Source organism: Mesoplodon bidens (assembly GCF_964165515.1).
Source record: "Mesoplodon bidens genome assembly, chromosome: 1".
NCBI classification, from domain to species: domain Eukaryota; kingdom Metazoa; phylum Chordata; class Mammalia; order Artiodactyla; family Ziphiidae; genus Mesoplodon; species Mesoplodon bidens.
In genome coordinates, this window is record NC_138176.1 from 102780494 (window position 1) to 102796971 (window position 16478).

General features: G+C 42.1%; 1 protein-coding gene across 2 annotated transcripts in view; it reads left to right on the forward strand.

Moving 5' to 3' along the window:
* The window catches only part of KIAA0232, a 93137-nt gene that overhangs the window by 56552 nt on the left and 20107 nt on the right, over positions 1-16478 (forward strand). For both annotated transcript variants that reach the window (XM_081232347.1, XM_081232348.1), the window contains exons 3-5: positions 2647-2784; positions 14294-14360; positions 15737-15818. In XM_081232347.1, the coding sequence (XP_081088473.1) occupies positions 2647-2784; positions 14294-14360; positions 15737-15818 (287 nt within the window). The remainder of the gene's footprint in view (positions 1-2646; positions 2785-14293; positions 14361-15736; positions 15819-16478) is intronic.

Genomic DNA, 16478 nt, shown 5'->3' on the forward strand with positions numbered 1-16478 from the left:
AGTACATTTCTCTCAGACATTTTAATGCACATTAATAGGTGTGCATGTGTATTTTAACCAAAAATGAGATCATACTGTTGTATAAACTACTTCTCTTATATATATTGTGAGTAGCTTCCCATGTCAGTAAATACACTTCATAATCTCTTTAATGGCTGTAATATCTAATTGCCTGGATGAATTATAACTTATTAACCAAGTCCTTCTTATTTGACATTTAGGTTGTTTCTACATGTTTGCTGTTATTGACAGCTATATGATCAACATCACTGTAGCTAAATCTATGCACACTTCGGTGACTTTTTTTTCCTTAGGCTAAATTCCCGGAAGTAGAATTATTGATCAAAAGTACAGGGCCTCCCTGGTGGCGCAGTGGTTGAGAGTCCGCCTGCCGATGCAGGGGATACGGGTTCGTGCCCCGGTCTGGGAGGATCCCATATGCCGCGGAGCGGCTGGGCCCGTGAGCCGTGGCCGCTGAGCCTGCGCGTCCGGAGCCTGTGCTCTGCAACGGGAGAGGCTACAACAGTGAGAGGCCCGCATACCGCAAAAAAAAAAAAAAAAAAAAAAAAAAAAAAGTACATATGCATGTTTAAGATATTTGATATGTATTGTCAAACTGCCCTCCAGAAGGACTGTGTGTCCATGTGAATTTTGAAAGTCCCTTCTGTCTGTATAATAAAACTTTATTTGGACCTTTGAATGTGTTATTAACCCTGCTGAACTTTAATATAGCTACAGTAGTGGACTTCCACTACTGGACCACCAGTGGACTTCCCTGGTGGTCCAGTGGGTAGGACTTCATGCTCCCAACGTGGGGGGCCTGGGTTCAATCCCTGGTTGGGGAACTAGATCCTGCATGCCACAACTAAAAGATCTCGCATGCCATAACTAAGACCTGGTGCAGCCAAAATATAAATAAATAAATAAATAAATATTTTAAATATATATATATATAGCTTCAGTAGAGAAACATGTTTATAATGCTGAGTAGAGAGAAAGCTAGTCTCAGCAACTCAAACAGAAAGGAGTCCTGTTTTCAGTAATTACACAGAACTTTTCTACCTTCTTTGTTTTATACGCTGTGAATAGAGGAAAATTAAAACGTTTTCCTCTGTCTTCAGAAGCTTCAAATCTACGTTGTTATGGTTCTATTTCTGCTTCTGTGAAAAGACAAGCTCTATCTCCAGAAGATATCACTGATAAGGAATGTCAGGTTTCAGGTGTTGTCCAGCTAAACACATTAGATAAATGGAAATATACTGAGAGTTCTTACTTGGCCATCAAGCACATTTTCCCTTGGCAAATGGAATTGACACCACTCAGCCAGCAAATATGTTTTTCAGGTTCATGAGATCTGCAAACATGCCCAAGAAATTAAGTAAAAAGTATGTTAATTATGATGAGTATAGAGGGGAGGGGTCCTCCCACTCTTATCTGGTGGCATGAAAGTAATTTTTTGTATTTGATCGAAGTAAAGATTGGCTACACAGTTGATGGTATATGATTTGATCCAAGAGATCTTTTGAATTTATTATTGTTGTGCTTTTCCTTTCTTCTATCTCATTCATTAATTCATATCTATTTCCTGAGGGCCCACTGTAGGCCAAATATTCTTCTAAGGAGTTTTCTTAATTTTGCCTTTGTCTTTCTTTCTAATCTTTTCCCCCCCTTGTCTGTCCACTGGTTTTAATAATAATTTACCAAATGAAGGACAAAATGAAGTGGCAAAGCAATTAAAAATACTCAAGTCCCAGTTTAGGGAGGTAAAGTAAACCTACATCTTGGAATATTGTATAACCAAAGAATTGTAGTAACATGGGGGTAATGTTTACAATATAAGTTAAGTACAAAATTGTACAAATAGTGTGAATTCAATCATGTGTTTTTTTAAAGCATGTGAAAAAGACCAAATGAAGCAGACCAAATTGCTATAATTTTCGCTGGGTGGTAGGATCGTGGATAATTTGCTTTCTTCCTGCTTTTCTAATTTTCCTTAGTTTTTATAACAGCATATATAATCAAGGGGAAAATAAACTTAAAATACGTAAAATATTTTATATCTGTTGTTTTTTAGACTGCAAGATATAGGAATGAACCATTCACCTGTTAAATGTTAAAATCTGCTTGTTAGGGACTTCCCTGGCGGTCCAGTGGTTAGGACTTTGCCCTTCAACTGCAGGGGGCACGGGTTCAATTCCTGGTCTGGGAGCTAGGATCCTGTATGCCGTGTGGTGCGGCTGGAAAAAAAAAAATCTGCTGGTAACATGAACAGTCATTATTGACGAGTGGGAAGTACAGAAAAGAGGACATTTAATTGTGTGTATAGTTTAGAATTTATACTGAAATTTAAAGGATAACACTTGACTTTACATGTGAATGAGTTTATTAGCATTTTCTATAAATATAAATGGGTCAGATTTATTGAGATCATACATCCTAAATAATAATTACTTCAGTAACAGATATCAAAACAATGGATTATTCTGATTGACAGTGTCCTATGGTCTCTTAATTTATTAGTGTGTACCAATTTGTGAATGAAAATAATTTGGTAGGGGAATATATGTGTAAGTATGTGGGAAATAATAAGTGTTTGAAACTTGTTATTCAGGGTTGATCATTGAAACTCGTCTATTCTTATTGTAGGAGAATGACATCTTCCTGGGCTGGGAAAAAGGAGCTTATAAGAAATGGGGAAAGAGTAAGAAAAAGTGCTCAGATCTAACTCTAGAAGAAATGAAAAAACAGGCTGCTGTCCAATGTCTTCGATCTGCTTCTGATGAAGTAAGTTTACATTTGATTTCTAATACTTAAGGGAGAATAAAAGGAGGTGGTGTGTCTTAAAAGTTTACCGATAACACATCTTGACCAAAAAAACTTAGAAAAGTAAAGTACTCATTATCTCACCACCATTACGTAAACATTGTCATGTTTTCCTTTATAGTATTTTTCTATATATATTGAGTTTTATATAATACATTTTTTATGTACTATTGTAATTGGAGAATACATAAAATGTTATATATATTTTTCCCCATTTAACATATATTTCATTTTGTTATTACTGATACATTACCTTTATTATTTTTAGTGGCTAAGTTATATTTCATCAAATAATATTCCAATAGCCACCTAATATATTCTTTATTACTGGATATTTAGATTGCTCTTGATTTTTTGTTATGCTGTCTAGAATATTTTCATGTGTGGCTTTTTCCATGGTATATATATATTTTTTGGATACATTGCTACAAGTGGGAAAGCAGTTCTAACATTTAGGAACACTATGTTTGCTTGATTCATAAGTTTTTGTTTGCTTTTAAGGAAAATATTATAAGATTGTTTTAGTGACCTTTTAACGTTTCATGTAAAATATTTCTTATGTCCTTCAGCATCCTGAAATAACAACATAGTTTGAGAGCATAATCGCCTATTTAAATTAATATTCTTATTCTTTGTTACTCACTATAAGATAAAATCTCTGAGATCATAACTACTTGGAAAATTATTTTGCTTTTACCATGCTATTTGAGATAGTGTGCTTTAAGCACCTTTACAATTCAAAGTTAAATTGAGAAGATTCATACAAGATGTGTAGAGAAGCTTCCGACCTGCAGAAACTTCCTTCCTAAGTTATCAAGCAGTCTGATGTTGGGGGTAACCAGCTTTGCTGCATTTGATAATCTGCAGAAGTTCTGTTTTGTCTCCCACCTACCACACATGCCCTTGAAAACTTGTTCAGTGCTTCCCTCAGCTGTGTGTTCTCATCCTGCTCAGAGTTGTCTGTGGGAGCCCAACTCCCTGGCCTGTGCCCATGGTACCTGGTGCATACCCTGACATCCTAAATGCAGTTGTGCATTTCTGTCTTCCCTTCACGACTGTGCTTCTTGGATGCCAGGACTGTGAGTTCCCCATCTTTGCATCTCCTGGTGCCTAGCAGAGTGAGTGCCTGTCGTGTAGAAGGTACTGCATTTCTCTTGAATTGAGTTGAACCTCAGTTTCCAAAGAGTCTTCCACTTTCATCCAGTCCTTCTTTTTCTCCTTCCCACTGTTTTCCTCTCCCTCACCCCTTGGATTTTTTTTTAACTTCTGATTTCTTGAAGCTGCTGCCTCATAGACTATGGGATAGGAATTTGGAAGTTACCACTCATGTGGTTATCTTAGGTACCTTTTTGTTACAAAGAGAAGGAACATAATTAACCTAGTTTAAGAAAAAATGGAAATATACATAAAGGTTACAGGGATATCTCACTGAAACCCAGTGCTGGAAATGCAGCAGCCTGGGGAGTGACCTGAACTGGGAACCAAATGATTGGCAGCCGAAGTCATTTTCTCTAATGACCCACAGTCTCTCATTTGCTTCTCTCTGTGCTTCTGGGTCATTCCCTCTCTACCTGAAGTCTGGCTTTCTCTGCTTCGGCACACGCATGGTGAAAAAATGACCATTCTAGCCCCAGCCCAGCATGACTGCTGAAGTCTGGTACCCAGCCCCATTCAGTTGAGGGAGAATCTGATTTGCTAGGCTTGCGCCAGTTGTCCACCTGTGCTTTGATAAGCTGTGGCGAGGGGACAGAGTTGCCTGCAGGTCCACTCCTTCAGCAGGGGCTGAGTGATGGGCAGTCGTCAGAGAAAAGGGGGTGGTTGGATAGTTACCCAAAGGGTGTTTTCTGTGTGACACTGAAGGGGGTAATGGATTGGTAAAGGATTTCAGAGCTTTTAAAGGAATTGAAAATGGAGATGGTTTTTAAAAGTGAGAGGTTAGTTCAGGTAAATTCTTTGAGCAAAATCCAAAAAAGCTACTGCTGAGTCATGGTTGGGAGGAAAATATTAGTAGGGAGTTTCAATCTGGGAAAGGATCTTATTTCTGCTTTGGACCACAGTTGCTGAGAAATGACTCTAGCCTTCGACTCATGGTGAAGTGGACTGAAAAACAAGGACAGCTGAAATCAGCTGTGGGCAAAGGGGGAGCACAGGCACCTTGTTGTGTGCAGTGCAAGACCCTTCTCCTCTGACAGCTTTTTGAGTGTGTGTAATTCATCCTAGCTGAGCATGATGTGTGCCAACAAAGAACTTGGTGTCAGGTAGAAACAGTGCAGGGGAGGAGAGTGGCTTGCACAGATCTTTGATCTTTAAGTTGTTGCTTTAGAAAATGCTTTCCTTTGCCTGGCTGTCAAAGGCGGGATTTTTGTTTTCAAACCCAATGAAGCATATTTGTCCTAACTCTTTCCTTGTCATTTTATTAAAAATTATTGCATTCTTTTTCCTAATAAGGATTGTTTTTTTAATCTTACCAAATTAAAGTCGGCTGAGGAAGTGAATGTGCCAGTCATACACCAGGAGCTCAGCCGAGTGCTTGGGTCAGAATGAAAAGGAAGTAGGAAGTCCTCAAGCCCCGGAGCCCTGTCCCAAGCCGCCTGCTATGTGTGCATCAGTGCACAGCCCCCTAAGACAGCTCACCTGGCTCTTGGGAGCCAATGGAAAGAAGTTGAAAAGAACCCTCTCTAACTATGGCCTGTACCAGTGGAAAGGATTCACTGTGGTCACTTATGAACTGTAGGCTGGTTTTTCTTTTCTAGAATCTGCCTGGTGGCTTCAGTGAAAAGAAGAGAGCAAAGAAGGCCCTATGTAGGAAATTATAATGCAGAGTTCTATTTTATCTTATATTTTTGCCACAGTGAATGTTTGCACGTGGGTGTGTTGTTCATTCCCTAAATACTGAGGATGGTAATGTTGGCGATTCTGTGCTTTGCTTTCCCACCAGTTCTAATGCCAACTTAGACCCCTTCTTCGTGCAGCTCTCTGTAGTCACTACTAACTGATCAGAGTCAAAAGCCATTAACAGGTTTACAGTCTAATTGCTTAAAATGTTAATGACGTAATCACAAGACAGTAACATAGGTGATGCTATCACTATGTTAGGTAGGTAGGTAGAGGTGATGTTTTGCATTACATGTGAGATGAATTCTTTTCTCATTACTTTCGTGTGTGCATGTGCGACTGTTACATTTACAATGTTAGCTGTTTCTGTAAAAGCATCCAAAGTTATCAGACTCTTTGCTGCGCCATGGTTTAAATAGAATGGTTGACTTCTCTGACTGCAGTTTTACATCCCTGTGGTGTGATGCTGTGCTTCCGCTTAATCCTTGCATCAAGCTGTACCCACATTTCAGCACATCTCTGAACCCGCTCAGCCCGATATTTATCTGAGAAACGTCACCAAAACCATAAGGAAACTCAGTTATGTCCAAATTTAATTTTATACATTGATGATAGTTTGGCAACGCCCGTGAACATCTGTGAGCCATTGTTTATTCCTGTTGGGGACCATGACCTTTAATGGGCTTTGTTTGTTTGTTAAGTCCCAGCTGAAACTGCCTTTGCTAATACTGTTCGTTTACACATGCAAATAACATGGAATTCTCTGGTACTCTTTTTTTTTTTTTTTTTTTTTTTTGCGGTACGCGGGCCTCTCACTGTTGTGGCCTCTCCTGTTGCAGAGCACAGGCTCCGGACGCGCAGGCTCAGCGGCCATGGCTCACGGGCCCAGCCGCTCCGCGGCATTTGGGATCTTCCCGGACTGGGGCACGAACCCATGTCCCCTGCATTGGCAGGCAGACTCTCAACCACTGCGCCACCAGGGAAGCCCTGGTACTCATTTTTTGCTATAACAGTTTGCATTTGATTTGAGTGCAGTTAGTAATGGGGTCTGTAAATAAGAACGGTGCTGTGACTCAGCAATAGGCCACTCAGACCTCCCCCAGGTGGGCATTTTATAGTTTCGTGATGTTATCCTAAGCTGTTCTGTTTCTGTTACCAGTGGACATGGCACATGCCTGATGTGGTTACATATATCCACACCTCCCTTTCTCCCTTTTAAAAACATAAAAAGTGGAACTGTGCCGACTGTTGTTTTTTGAATCCTCAAGTTTACTTGGTTCTGTTTTCTCTTTCCCCAGAGTTGGAGCTTTTCATATTGTTTTGTTTTTGTTTTTAATAATCAGTTATATTTCTGTTTTATTTTTACTGAGCTACTTAAAACTGAATCAGAGCTAGTATTTCATCTCCCATTTTGGGAATGGTTAGAATATTAGAAACTCAACAAGGCCCTGTTTGGGGAATAAAGTTAGGATGCAATGATAACTTATTTCAATTAACTTAGTCTTGAAAGTAACAGCACTGCAACTTACCCTGGGTAACTGACTTGATCTGTGGTTATTTAAAGAGTCTTGTAGAGGATTTATGTCCTCGGTACAGTGAAATCTTATTGCAACTGCTCATATTTTCACATTCAGCTAAGTTCACCAGTAAAATTCTTTTCACCAGTAAAGTACATAGTACATCTCAATATTTTGCGTATGTATGTTTATATGTTGTCCAGGGTTGTATATTAAAAAAACATGTAAAGTCATTTATGGCAATTTACTTTCAAGGTTAATTTTGACCATATACATTGTTTCTTTGCATGCTGATGTTTGAACTTATCCATTCTGGATAATGAGCATCAAGACAATGATAACTAATATTTACTGAGCCCTTAAATATGTGCAGTACCCGTCTGGGTGCGCTGTCTACATTGTAAGAGGTGACGCGGTGCTCCCTCTACAGGCCAGACCCCTGAGAAGCCAGTGGTTATTAAAGCTAAGAATGTTCACAGTTGCTGTGTTGTCACAGCCAACCCTGCCTGAGGAAGCCTAGGCCTTATCTCCTTGGGCATAGATAGAGCTGGGTATTCAAGGAAGCCTGTAGGCCGCTGTGAGGGCTTTGGCTTTTCCTCTGAGAAGCCTCGAAAGTTGGAGAGTTTGGAGCAGAGGGGTGATGTAACTTGACTTAAATGCTGATAAGGTGCTGCTGGCTGCTGCATTTAAGAGTAGATGGGTTGGGGCGAGGCAGGGTAGATGGGGAGGGGCAGAGGCAGATGCAGAGAAAGCAGGTAAGGAGCTATTACCTTATTAGTCCAGCAGACCGATGAGGACGAGACCTTGTTAGTTTCTAAATGTATTTTGAAGGTAGAGCTGACAAGATTGGATGTAGGGTGGAGGAAGAGGGCAGAGTCAGAGAAGGTAGCCAAGGTTTTTGGGCTGAGCAACTGCAAGAAAGGAATCTTCATTTACTGAGGAAAAGGAAATAGGGGAAGAAGCACTAATTTGTGGGGTGGATGGGTGTGAACTAGGATTTGAACGTGAGATGCCTGTGAGAGAGAGCCGGTGGAGATTTTGAAAACACAGTTGGATATGCGCGTCTGGGGTTGATGGGCTGGGTGGTTTGGGGGAGGAGATTGAACAGTAGACCACTTGCTTGTTTGGCCAGAGCTTGCCGTCTGGCGTGTCTCCAGGGGCTGAGTAGGACGCTAAATGAATGAGGCGGTGGGGAGCGGGTTGGCCTGTGGGAAACGCCATCCCGGTGGTTCCAGGTCTTCTCTCTTTTTAGAAAAGGTAGAAAGTTGGGATTTTTATAGGAAATTTCCTACACTATTAAATGCTGAAAGTGAGGGTATGGAACAGGAAACAAGTGGGAGGGGCTGCTCTAAAAATCTGAGGGTGAGGTGAGCAAAAGGGCATAAAAAGAGGCGTACGCGGGGGTTATGGAGTGGGGTGTGACAGACCGAGTGTGTGAGGGCGGGAAGGCAGACGCGGGGAGGGACAGAGACCAGGACAGTGAGCACCTGTGTACGTGGCTTAAGAAACATATAATCATGAAAACAGCTTGAGCCCTGCAAGTGCCCTTTCCTCGTGGCGCTTCTCTCCGTCTCTCTCTGAGGTTACCAGTGCTCTGGACTTGGTTTTCCTCTCTCCCGTGCACATTGTTATGCTTTTACTAAATGTTGTTTGAGGGGATACACAAAGGTGTGACTGTTTTGCATGTTAGCTTTATATGAATGGTATCATACTCTGTATTTTGTAACTTCTTTTAGTTAACATTTTGAAAGATTTATCTATGTTACTAGTATGATCTTACAGTTTCTCTTCACTGCTAAATGTCCATTGTAACACTGTAAAGCTATTTATTCTTCTGGTAATGGACCTTTCAGTTGTTTCCCAGTTTTGATTGTTATAAAGAACACACCAAGGACCGTTCTTGTGCTCCCACCCTTGTGCATATGTACAGTGCCTTTTCTAGAGTATATACTTAGGCATCAGACTGCTACATTAAAGTCAGCTGTTTTTTTCACCATTTTAGCATCACAGGCTTGCGTATCTGATGAAAACTATGGACCTAACCAGAAAGATTATCTTTTCTTATATGCCTCCTTGGCCTATAGTAGGTGTGCAGTAATATTTATCCATTGCATACTTCCCTTCTCCTCTATAACACATTCTAGAGAGCGAATATAAATAAGAGCCGGAGGCAAGCCATTGGGTAGATGTTTGTAGATCCTCCTGTGTTTAAGGATGGGAATCACAGCCCTCATGCAGGTGCCTTGGCAGAGACAGCCTTTTGTTTGTTTGGATTTTTTGTTTAAAAATTATCCTTAAATCGCTGTAGGCCATGGATGTTTATTCCATCCACGTAGCCACGTGCCCCACTGCTTCCTATTGCGTTATACCTGGCTGTCACATGTTTGTATTACCTCCCTGGCCACTGAAGACATGAGTTTATGAACCCTGGTATATATTCTCAGTTGTCTTACTGGTGCTCTTTTATTGACTTAACAGGTCTGTGGATTGGGTAGGGCTCAGCTGGGAGGTTCTTTTGCTGGTCTTGTTTTTTGTTTTGTTTTTTTTAACTATTTATATATATATTTTAATATTTATTTATTTGGCTGTGCTGGGTCTTAGTTGGCGCGTGCGGGATCTTTTAGTTGCAGCACGCGGGATCTTTTAGTTGCAGCATGCGGGCTCTTAGTTGTGGCGTGTGGGATCTAGTTCCCTGACCAGGGATTGAACCCGGCCCCCCTGCATTGGGAGCACGGAGTCTTAGCCACTGGACCTCTAGGGAAGTCCCACTGGTCTTTTGTTTGTTTTTTTTGTTTAATAAATTTATTTATTTGTTTTTATTTTTGGCTGTGTTGGATCTTTGTTGCTGTGTGCAGGCTTTCTCTAGCTGCAGCGAGCGGGGGCCACTCTTCGTTGCAGTGCACAGGCTTCTCATTGTCATGGCTTCTCTTGTTGCAGAACACGAGCTCTAGGCACGTGGGCTTCAGTAGTGGTGCAGGCTCAGTAGTTGTGGTGCACGGGCTTAGCTGCTCCACGGCATGTGGGTTCTTCCCGGGCCAGGGATCGAACCCGTGTCACCTGCATTAACCACTGTGCCACCAGGGAAGCCCCCGCTGGTCTTGTTTGAGGTCTCATACTGTTGCAGTCATTGGCAGCTGGGACTGGAACATCCAAAATTGCTCTCTTAGCTTGTCTGGCACCTCAGGAGGGATAGCTAGGAGCTGTGACCTTCTCTGTGTGGCTAGCTTAGGCTTCTGTCTATGGCAGATGGAGCCTGGGAGTTAGCATTCCAAGAGGGCGTGCATCACACTTGCTAGTGTCTCACTGAGGAATCCTAGCACATTTGAGGGAGGGGCCTATACTAGGGGTGAGTGCCAGGAGTTGTGGCTCACTGAGGGTACCAGGCTTTCCCCATCCTGACAGGTACTTTCGTGACAGATGGAAACCAGACAGGCTTGGGACTCCAGGCACCTCTGAGAGAAAGCATGAGATACCATAATAAAAACTGGGGACTAAATGGAAGGTGGCAAATAGTTGAATCCCCATCCCTTTCTTCTCCCTGTCTGCTAGAACTCTGAAGATTGGGGAATTTCTCTCTGAGGAAAAGGTTGCTGCAAAGAAGAAGCAATCCAAGGGACAAGATGATCTCTTGAAAATTCTAAACATGATAATGGGAATGAAAGAACTCAACAGAAGGGTTGGAAGGTATAGCTGAGGAAATCTCACAGGAAGTAAAACCAAAAAAAGAAGAAATGGCAAATAGGAAAGAAAAAAGAAATTAGGGGACCAATACAAGAAGTTCAAAACCCAGCTATTTGGAAGTGTCATTGGTATGCTCCCATTTTCCAGCTGTGAAAAGTAAGGCTTTGCTAGGTGACTGGCTTAAGGGGGTCATGTGGCTAACCCTGAGGTGAAGTTCAAACCCATGTCTTTTTGACTCCCAGCGGCATGGACCGCTTGAGTGCCCCCGAGTACCACATTGGTTAATGATCACAGGGTTGGTGTGGAACTGCCTGTCACGCATTTAGGCAATATCCAGCCCCAAAGGGTTCTCCATAAAAGATTAACCTTTGAGATGATTAATATAGCTACAGAAGCCTTTGACTATGGAGAGGAGACAGAATGAGGCAGAATAAGTCAGATTGCCATTGTTTCCTTGATGCTGATGATTAAGGTCAGTAGTTGAGAAGGATGGGAAGCGCAGAGAGGGGGAAGAAGCATTGGAAACGCTGTGGTATGGGAAATGATAGAAGTTTATCAGGGAACAAATAAAAAATCTTTCCCAGAAGCAGTGGGACAGTAGCTGCAGTGTTTGACCTGGGCTGCATCATCACGAAAGTGTCTGGCTCCACCCTGTAGCCTAGGAGAGGGAAGGCAGCAGTGCCAGCACTGTGGAGTCCCGGCAGAATCCAGAGGACTTTGCGGTATCTAGATCAGGTTAGTTACCTTTCCTACTCCTCCACCCTCAAACAAATCAGAGCAAAAACTCAAGGCATTTTAAAAAGCAGTGAATCCAAAAATGAGACTCTGGGAAGTGAGAAACGTATCAGTAGTCTAGAGGGGGCACAGTATTTAGGTGACCCATGCGACAGGCACTCTGAGGGGTGCCTCACACGCACGTCACCTTAGTTTACCCTCAGGAATCTTGAGAGGGAGGTGTTCAGAGACCAGGAGTGGCGCTGCACCCCACTGCCCAGTGAGTATGGGCAAGGCAGGAATGCAGGCCCAGATACATTGCCCCCGGCCATCTCCCAACTGTGAGAAGTGACAGTTATTCAAGGGTAAACTCCCTGAGGGTAGGGAGCTCATCTCTCCGGGTGTCCTCTCTGGCCGTCGGGGGCCCTGACCATTTGCTGTGTGAGTGAGTGGGAAGTACACGAGTGAATGGTCGTGCGTCTGGAACACCGCTTATTGAACATCTCCTGAAAAGTGCCCGGCTCCGTGTGTGCGCCCCCCGCTGTTCAGATTTGGATACCATAACTTGAATTTTAGAGTGCTCCTGTGGTTTGCAGAGCAGTTTCTCATGTTGGTTGGGTACTGGGAGGTAAGTGGGTATTAGCCATCTTACAGCTGGGAAAAGCAGTTCATGAGTTAAGTGGTAGAATGTTAGTGTTTTTTCACCTACGGCATTGTTTCCCCTTAGAGCTGTCACTAAGATATGAGTATAATGTACTGCAGGCTCTCCGTATTCTTGAATGCCCTCGTGGATATGGTACACTGTTAAAATATGATTAATAAAATTATCTAGTACTTAATATCATAGTTGGGAAAATGGATAAAGTTTCTCATTAACAGCACCAAATCGACACTTCAGAATGCCTGCCAGGCGATGACAGGGTCCAGTGCTGCTTCTGACACCCCTTTTTGTTGCTCGGTTTGCTGTTATGATAACCCAGTGGTCTCATGACTTTTTTGAAAAAATACAATTATGATGCTTCAGGAATCAAGGAAGGAAGACAGAAGCGGGGTCGGTAGAGCTTGCTCTTGTGTACAGGGTTAAGGACTAAGCGTGTTGTCTATTTTCCATTTATATATGAGAGCAAATGTATATACTTCTAAGCTGCATTACTATCCAGAACAGCTAAATTTTACAGTTGCTTGGAAGTGATTTCCAAGACAAAGCATAAAAAGTAACATCTGGTGACTGTTGTAATGAGCGCTCTATGGAGAATAGTAGGTGGCCCGCCGTTGCAGAGGATTGAGCGGAGTCGTATAAGCAATCCCTAGGGCTTGGTGTTCTGCCCTGGAGACTGGCACCGGCTTTAGAAACACAGTGACACAGGCTTGCTGTACAGACCAGCGTGCAGCCACGAGTCAGCTGACACCGGTGTTAGGTTCATGGTCTGGAGGAAGTGGAATAAAACGGCCATACTCATCACACCTTGAACATTATGGTAAGCAGAATCTTTCCGATGGAATTGTGTGGTCAGAGTTGTGCTTATGACTAATATCTGCCATGGTTTTTAGGAGTTTTTAAGGAAAGGACAGCTCTCCTCTGGCCCATTTCCCTTTCTTCTTTTGTCCTGTCTCCTGTTAAAAGCTGTGATATGATGTGGATAGACTGTAACTATCAATGTTTACAATTAGCTGTTTTCATTGTAATCTTTCTTGCTGCTCAAACTATGTAACTGCGGTTTCTTGTTGAGGATATCTGTAATACTTTGCTGAGTCATTTTGGGTGAGGTGAATGGGGTAGCGTCTATTTTTAGCCCCTCAAGGCCCTGTGAGGACGACAGGAGGCAGAGTCCTGTGCGTCTGTTCGGGTCGTGGCCACCTAGAGAGACTCGATTCCAATTTAAATAGGGCTTTCAGCCACTGAATAAATAAAAAGTTCCTAGGAAATACGTTCACTTTTTTGGTACCTTGTAAAAGATTTTTCTTTTCTCCTGTGAGAAATAGAGAATTTTAAAAGTTTAAAAGTCTACATAGTAAAAGATTTGCTTATGCCTGTTTCCATCATTCATTTTTCTTTAGAGTTTGGCTCTTATTCCTTTCCTCCCAATTTCAGACTCTTCCATGCACTCTCCTTAAGTTTTACCCCAGTTCTGTACAGAGGCTAATACCCTATTCATGACCCTTAAAGTAAAGCTTTCACATCCACTTGCAGTAGTGACATGTTTTCCACGTGCTCTGTTTGTTCCAGTCATGAGTGTTCACTTTAAGAGAAAAAAAAAAGTCACCTGTTTTCTTTAGACCATGTACTCCTAGAGGACCACGAGGAGATTTTTGTGATTTTAATTTGTATTGAGTCTCGTACAAGCCCTTGCTCGTACAGATATTGAATAATGGTTTTGATAGTGACTGACTTTTTAACCGAAAGATGGGCATTTAGGTCCTTAGGCTCTCCCCCGTGAGCAAGATGCTGTATCACTGGGAAGACAAAGCCACTCTGGGAGGTACATTAGTATTTTCACATTTTATCAGTAAGTGCTGGTGAATATACTTTATTAGTAAAATATGTATACTAAATTGAATCCAGAAACCTATAGTTTTTAAACTCTTATGTTCATTTAAATATTGATAATGTTTCTTTTGAAACATGGAAGATTTGTAAAGCTTCTATATTAAGACAAAAGTATACAAATACCTGACTCTTACATACCTGGCAGTAAACTATGTGCATTTCTGTTCCCACGCAGAGCTCTGGTATCGAGACTTTAGTGGAGGAGCTCTGCTCCAGGCTGAAGGACCTGCAGAGCCAGCAAGGTGAGAGTGCCGCCTCCAAGGGCTATCCACGCACAGGGGCGTGGAGTCACCAGATCTTAGAAATGATCAGAAAGAAAAGGCAGCAGGAGCAAAGTCTTTGTATTCAGTGTGTCACCAGGCCAGTGTCACGCTCTGTCTTTAGCTGTGAGTGGCTTCTGGGTCATTCCACAGCCATCACTGGTCGATAGATCCCTGCCCTCAAAGGGATGACTTAATCCACAAGTGCCCTCATGGAAAGGAGATGTTTCATTGTGTTTGTCTTCAAACTGAAGCTCAGGGATCTGGAGCAATAACCTCTTACCTTTCCCATCCTTCTCCTCCCCCCCACCCCCCAAATTAATATTTGCCTGTTGACATCAAGGCCTGCAAAGGTGTCAACTAATTATTTTAGGTTTGGAAGGAAGTTTTGCCTTGACTCTTGAAGTTCTTGGAAAGGCAGGCTTGACAAGCTCATTAAGTCATTTTGATTCGTGAACCCTCACAGCTTCTTTTCTCAACTTTCCTGCAAGCCCATAGAATAAGAGTGACCTATTAAAGTTAAGGATCGGGCTTCCCTGGTGGCGCAGTGGTTGAGAGTCCGCCTGCCGATGGCAGGGGACACGGGTTCGTGCCCCGATCCGGGAGGATCCCGCGTGCCGCGGAGCGGCTGGGCCCGTGAGCCATGGCCGCTGAGCCTGCGCGTCCGGAGCCTGTGCTCCACAGCGGGAGAGGCCACGGCAGTGAGAGGCCTGCGTATCGCAAAAAAAATAAAAATAAAAAAAAATAAAGTTAAGGATCTTTATTTTACATGTCCTCTTCATGGTCATTTTGCTGCCCACCAAGCCTTGAGCCTTCTTTTTAATAAGGGCACAATTTATTTGTTTCTAATCTGAGGGCAGTATCATGAGCTAAGCTAAGAGTATAGCCCTCTGCTTCTATTTTAGTTGAAACACAGCCCTCACCTAGATGTTAAGTAATAGAGAGCTAATTGTAATAACTTTCTTTACAGATTAGTGTTAGTCAAGATGAGGCAGTATAAAGTCCAGTGCAGAATTTTGTGAGAAAATATTTTTGGAATCTAAACAGGTGATCTCTCCTTCTGGTGTAATTAATAAGTACACAGGGAATTTCATTCCCTTAATTAAGTGTCTCTAGAGCCTCTGTCAGTGATGAGGTGAACCTCTCTCTGTTCTCAGCCCAACGTTAGTGTGGTTTAGCCAGAGTTCCCTCTGGCATACTGAAGAAATAGATTTTTATTAAAAAGATAAACTGGTGTAGAGTTCTTTTAAAGCCACAAAAGCCTATGTAATTTCTGATTAAATTTACTTAAGAAAAAAACAGGAGCATTTATTAACTAAATATAAGACAAATCTTTCTGAATTTTTGTTTCATAACAGAAGAGAAGATTCACAAAAAGTTAGAGGGGTCTCCCTCTCCAGAGGCAGAATTATCCCCTACAGCAAAGGATCAAGTGGAAATGTATGTAAGATTGTATTCAGTAATAAAGCATGCATTTGTTAAAATCAGACTAATGACTGCTACATGGTTTACAGTTTTTTGTTTGTCATATGCTATTTAGTTTGATATTTTATAACTCAGGAATTTATTGAGCACTTACTGTGTGCTTGATGCTGAGAAATCAAAGGTGAATAAGAGGGTCTTATCTTTTTCACACATATTGAATCAATATTTGTGAAATTCACGGAATGATGCAAACAAGGCCATTTATGGTCCATTCATATACCTCTTTTGAAATTCATGCCAGTCCTTTGAGACAGCTGTAAGCAATTAAGCTTGTCCTTGTTTTATACACAAGGAAGCTGAATTCCCCTTGCTGATTACAGAGGGAACTGGGCAAGTCGTTGACCTTGTCGGACTTGTTTCCTAAAGATGCTTTTCTGTCTTTCTTTGTAGATGGTTCGTATTTAAATTGACTGCATTGTAAGGAGACTTCCTTATTATACATTTTATTTGAATCTTCTCAACTTCTAAATCTTAAGGGAAAAAGAGCACTTAGTTGATTGTGTTGCTGTGCTGTCCAGCATGGTAGCCGTAGCCATGTGCGGCTTTTGGCCGTTTGCGACGTGGCTGTTTCAGGCTGAGAGGTGCCGTGTGTGTCATACCCATCAGCGTTCAAAG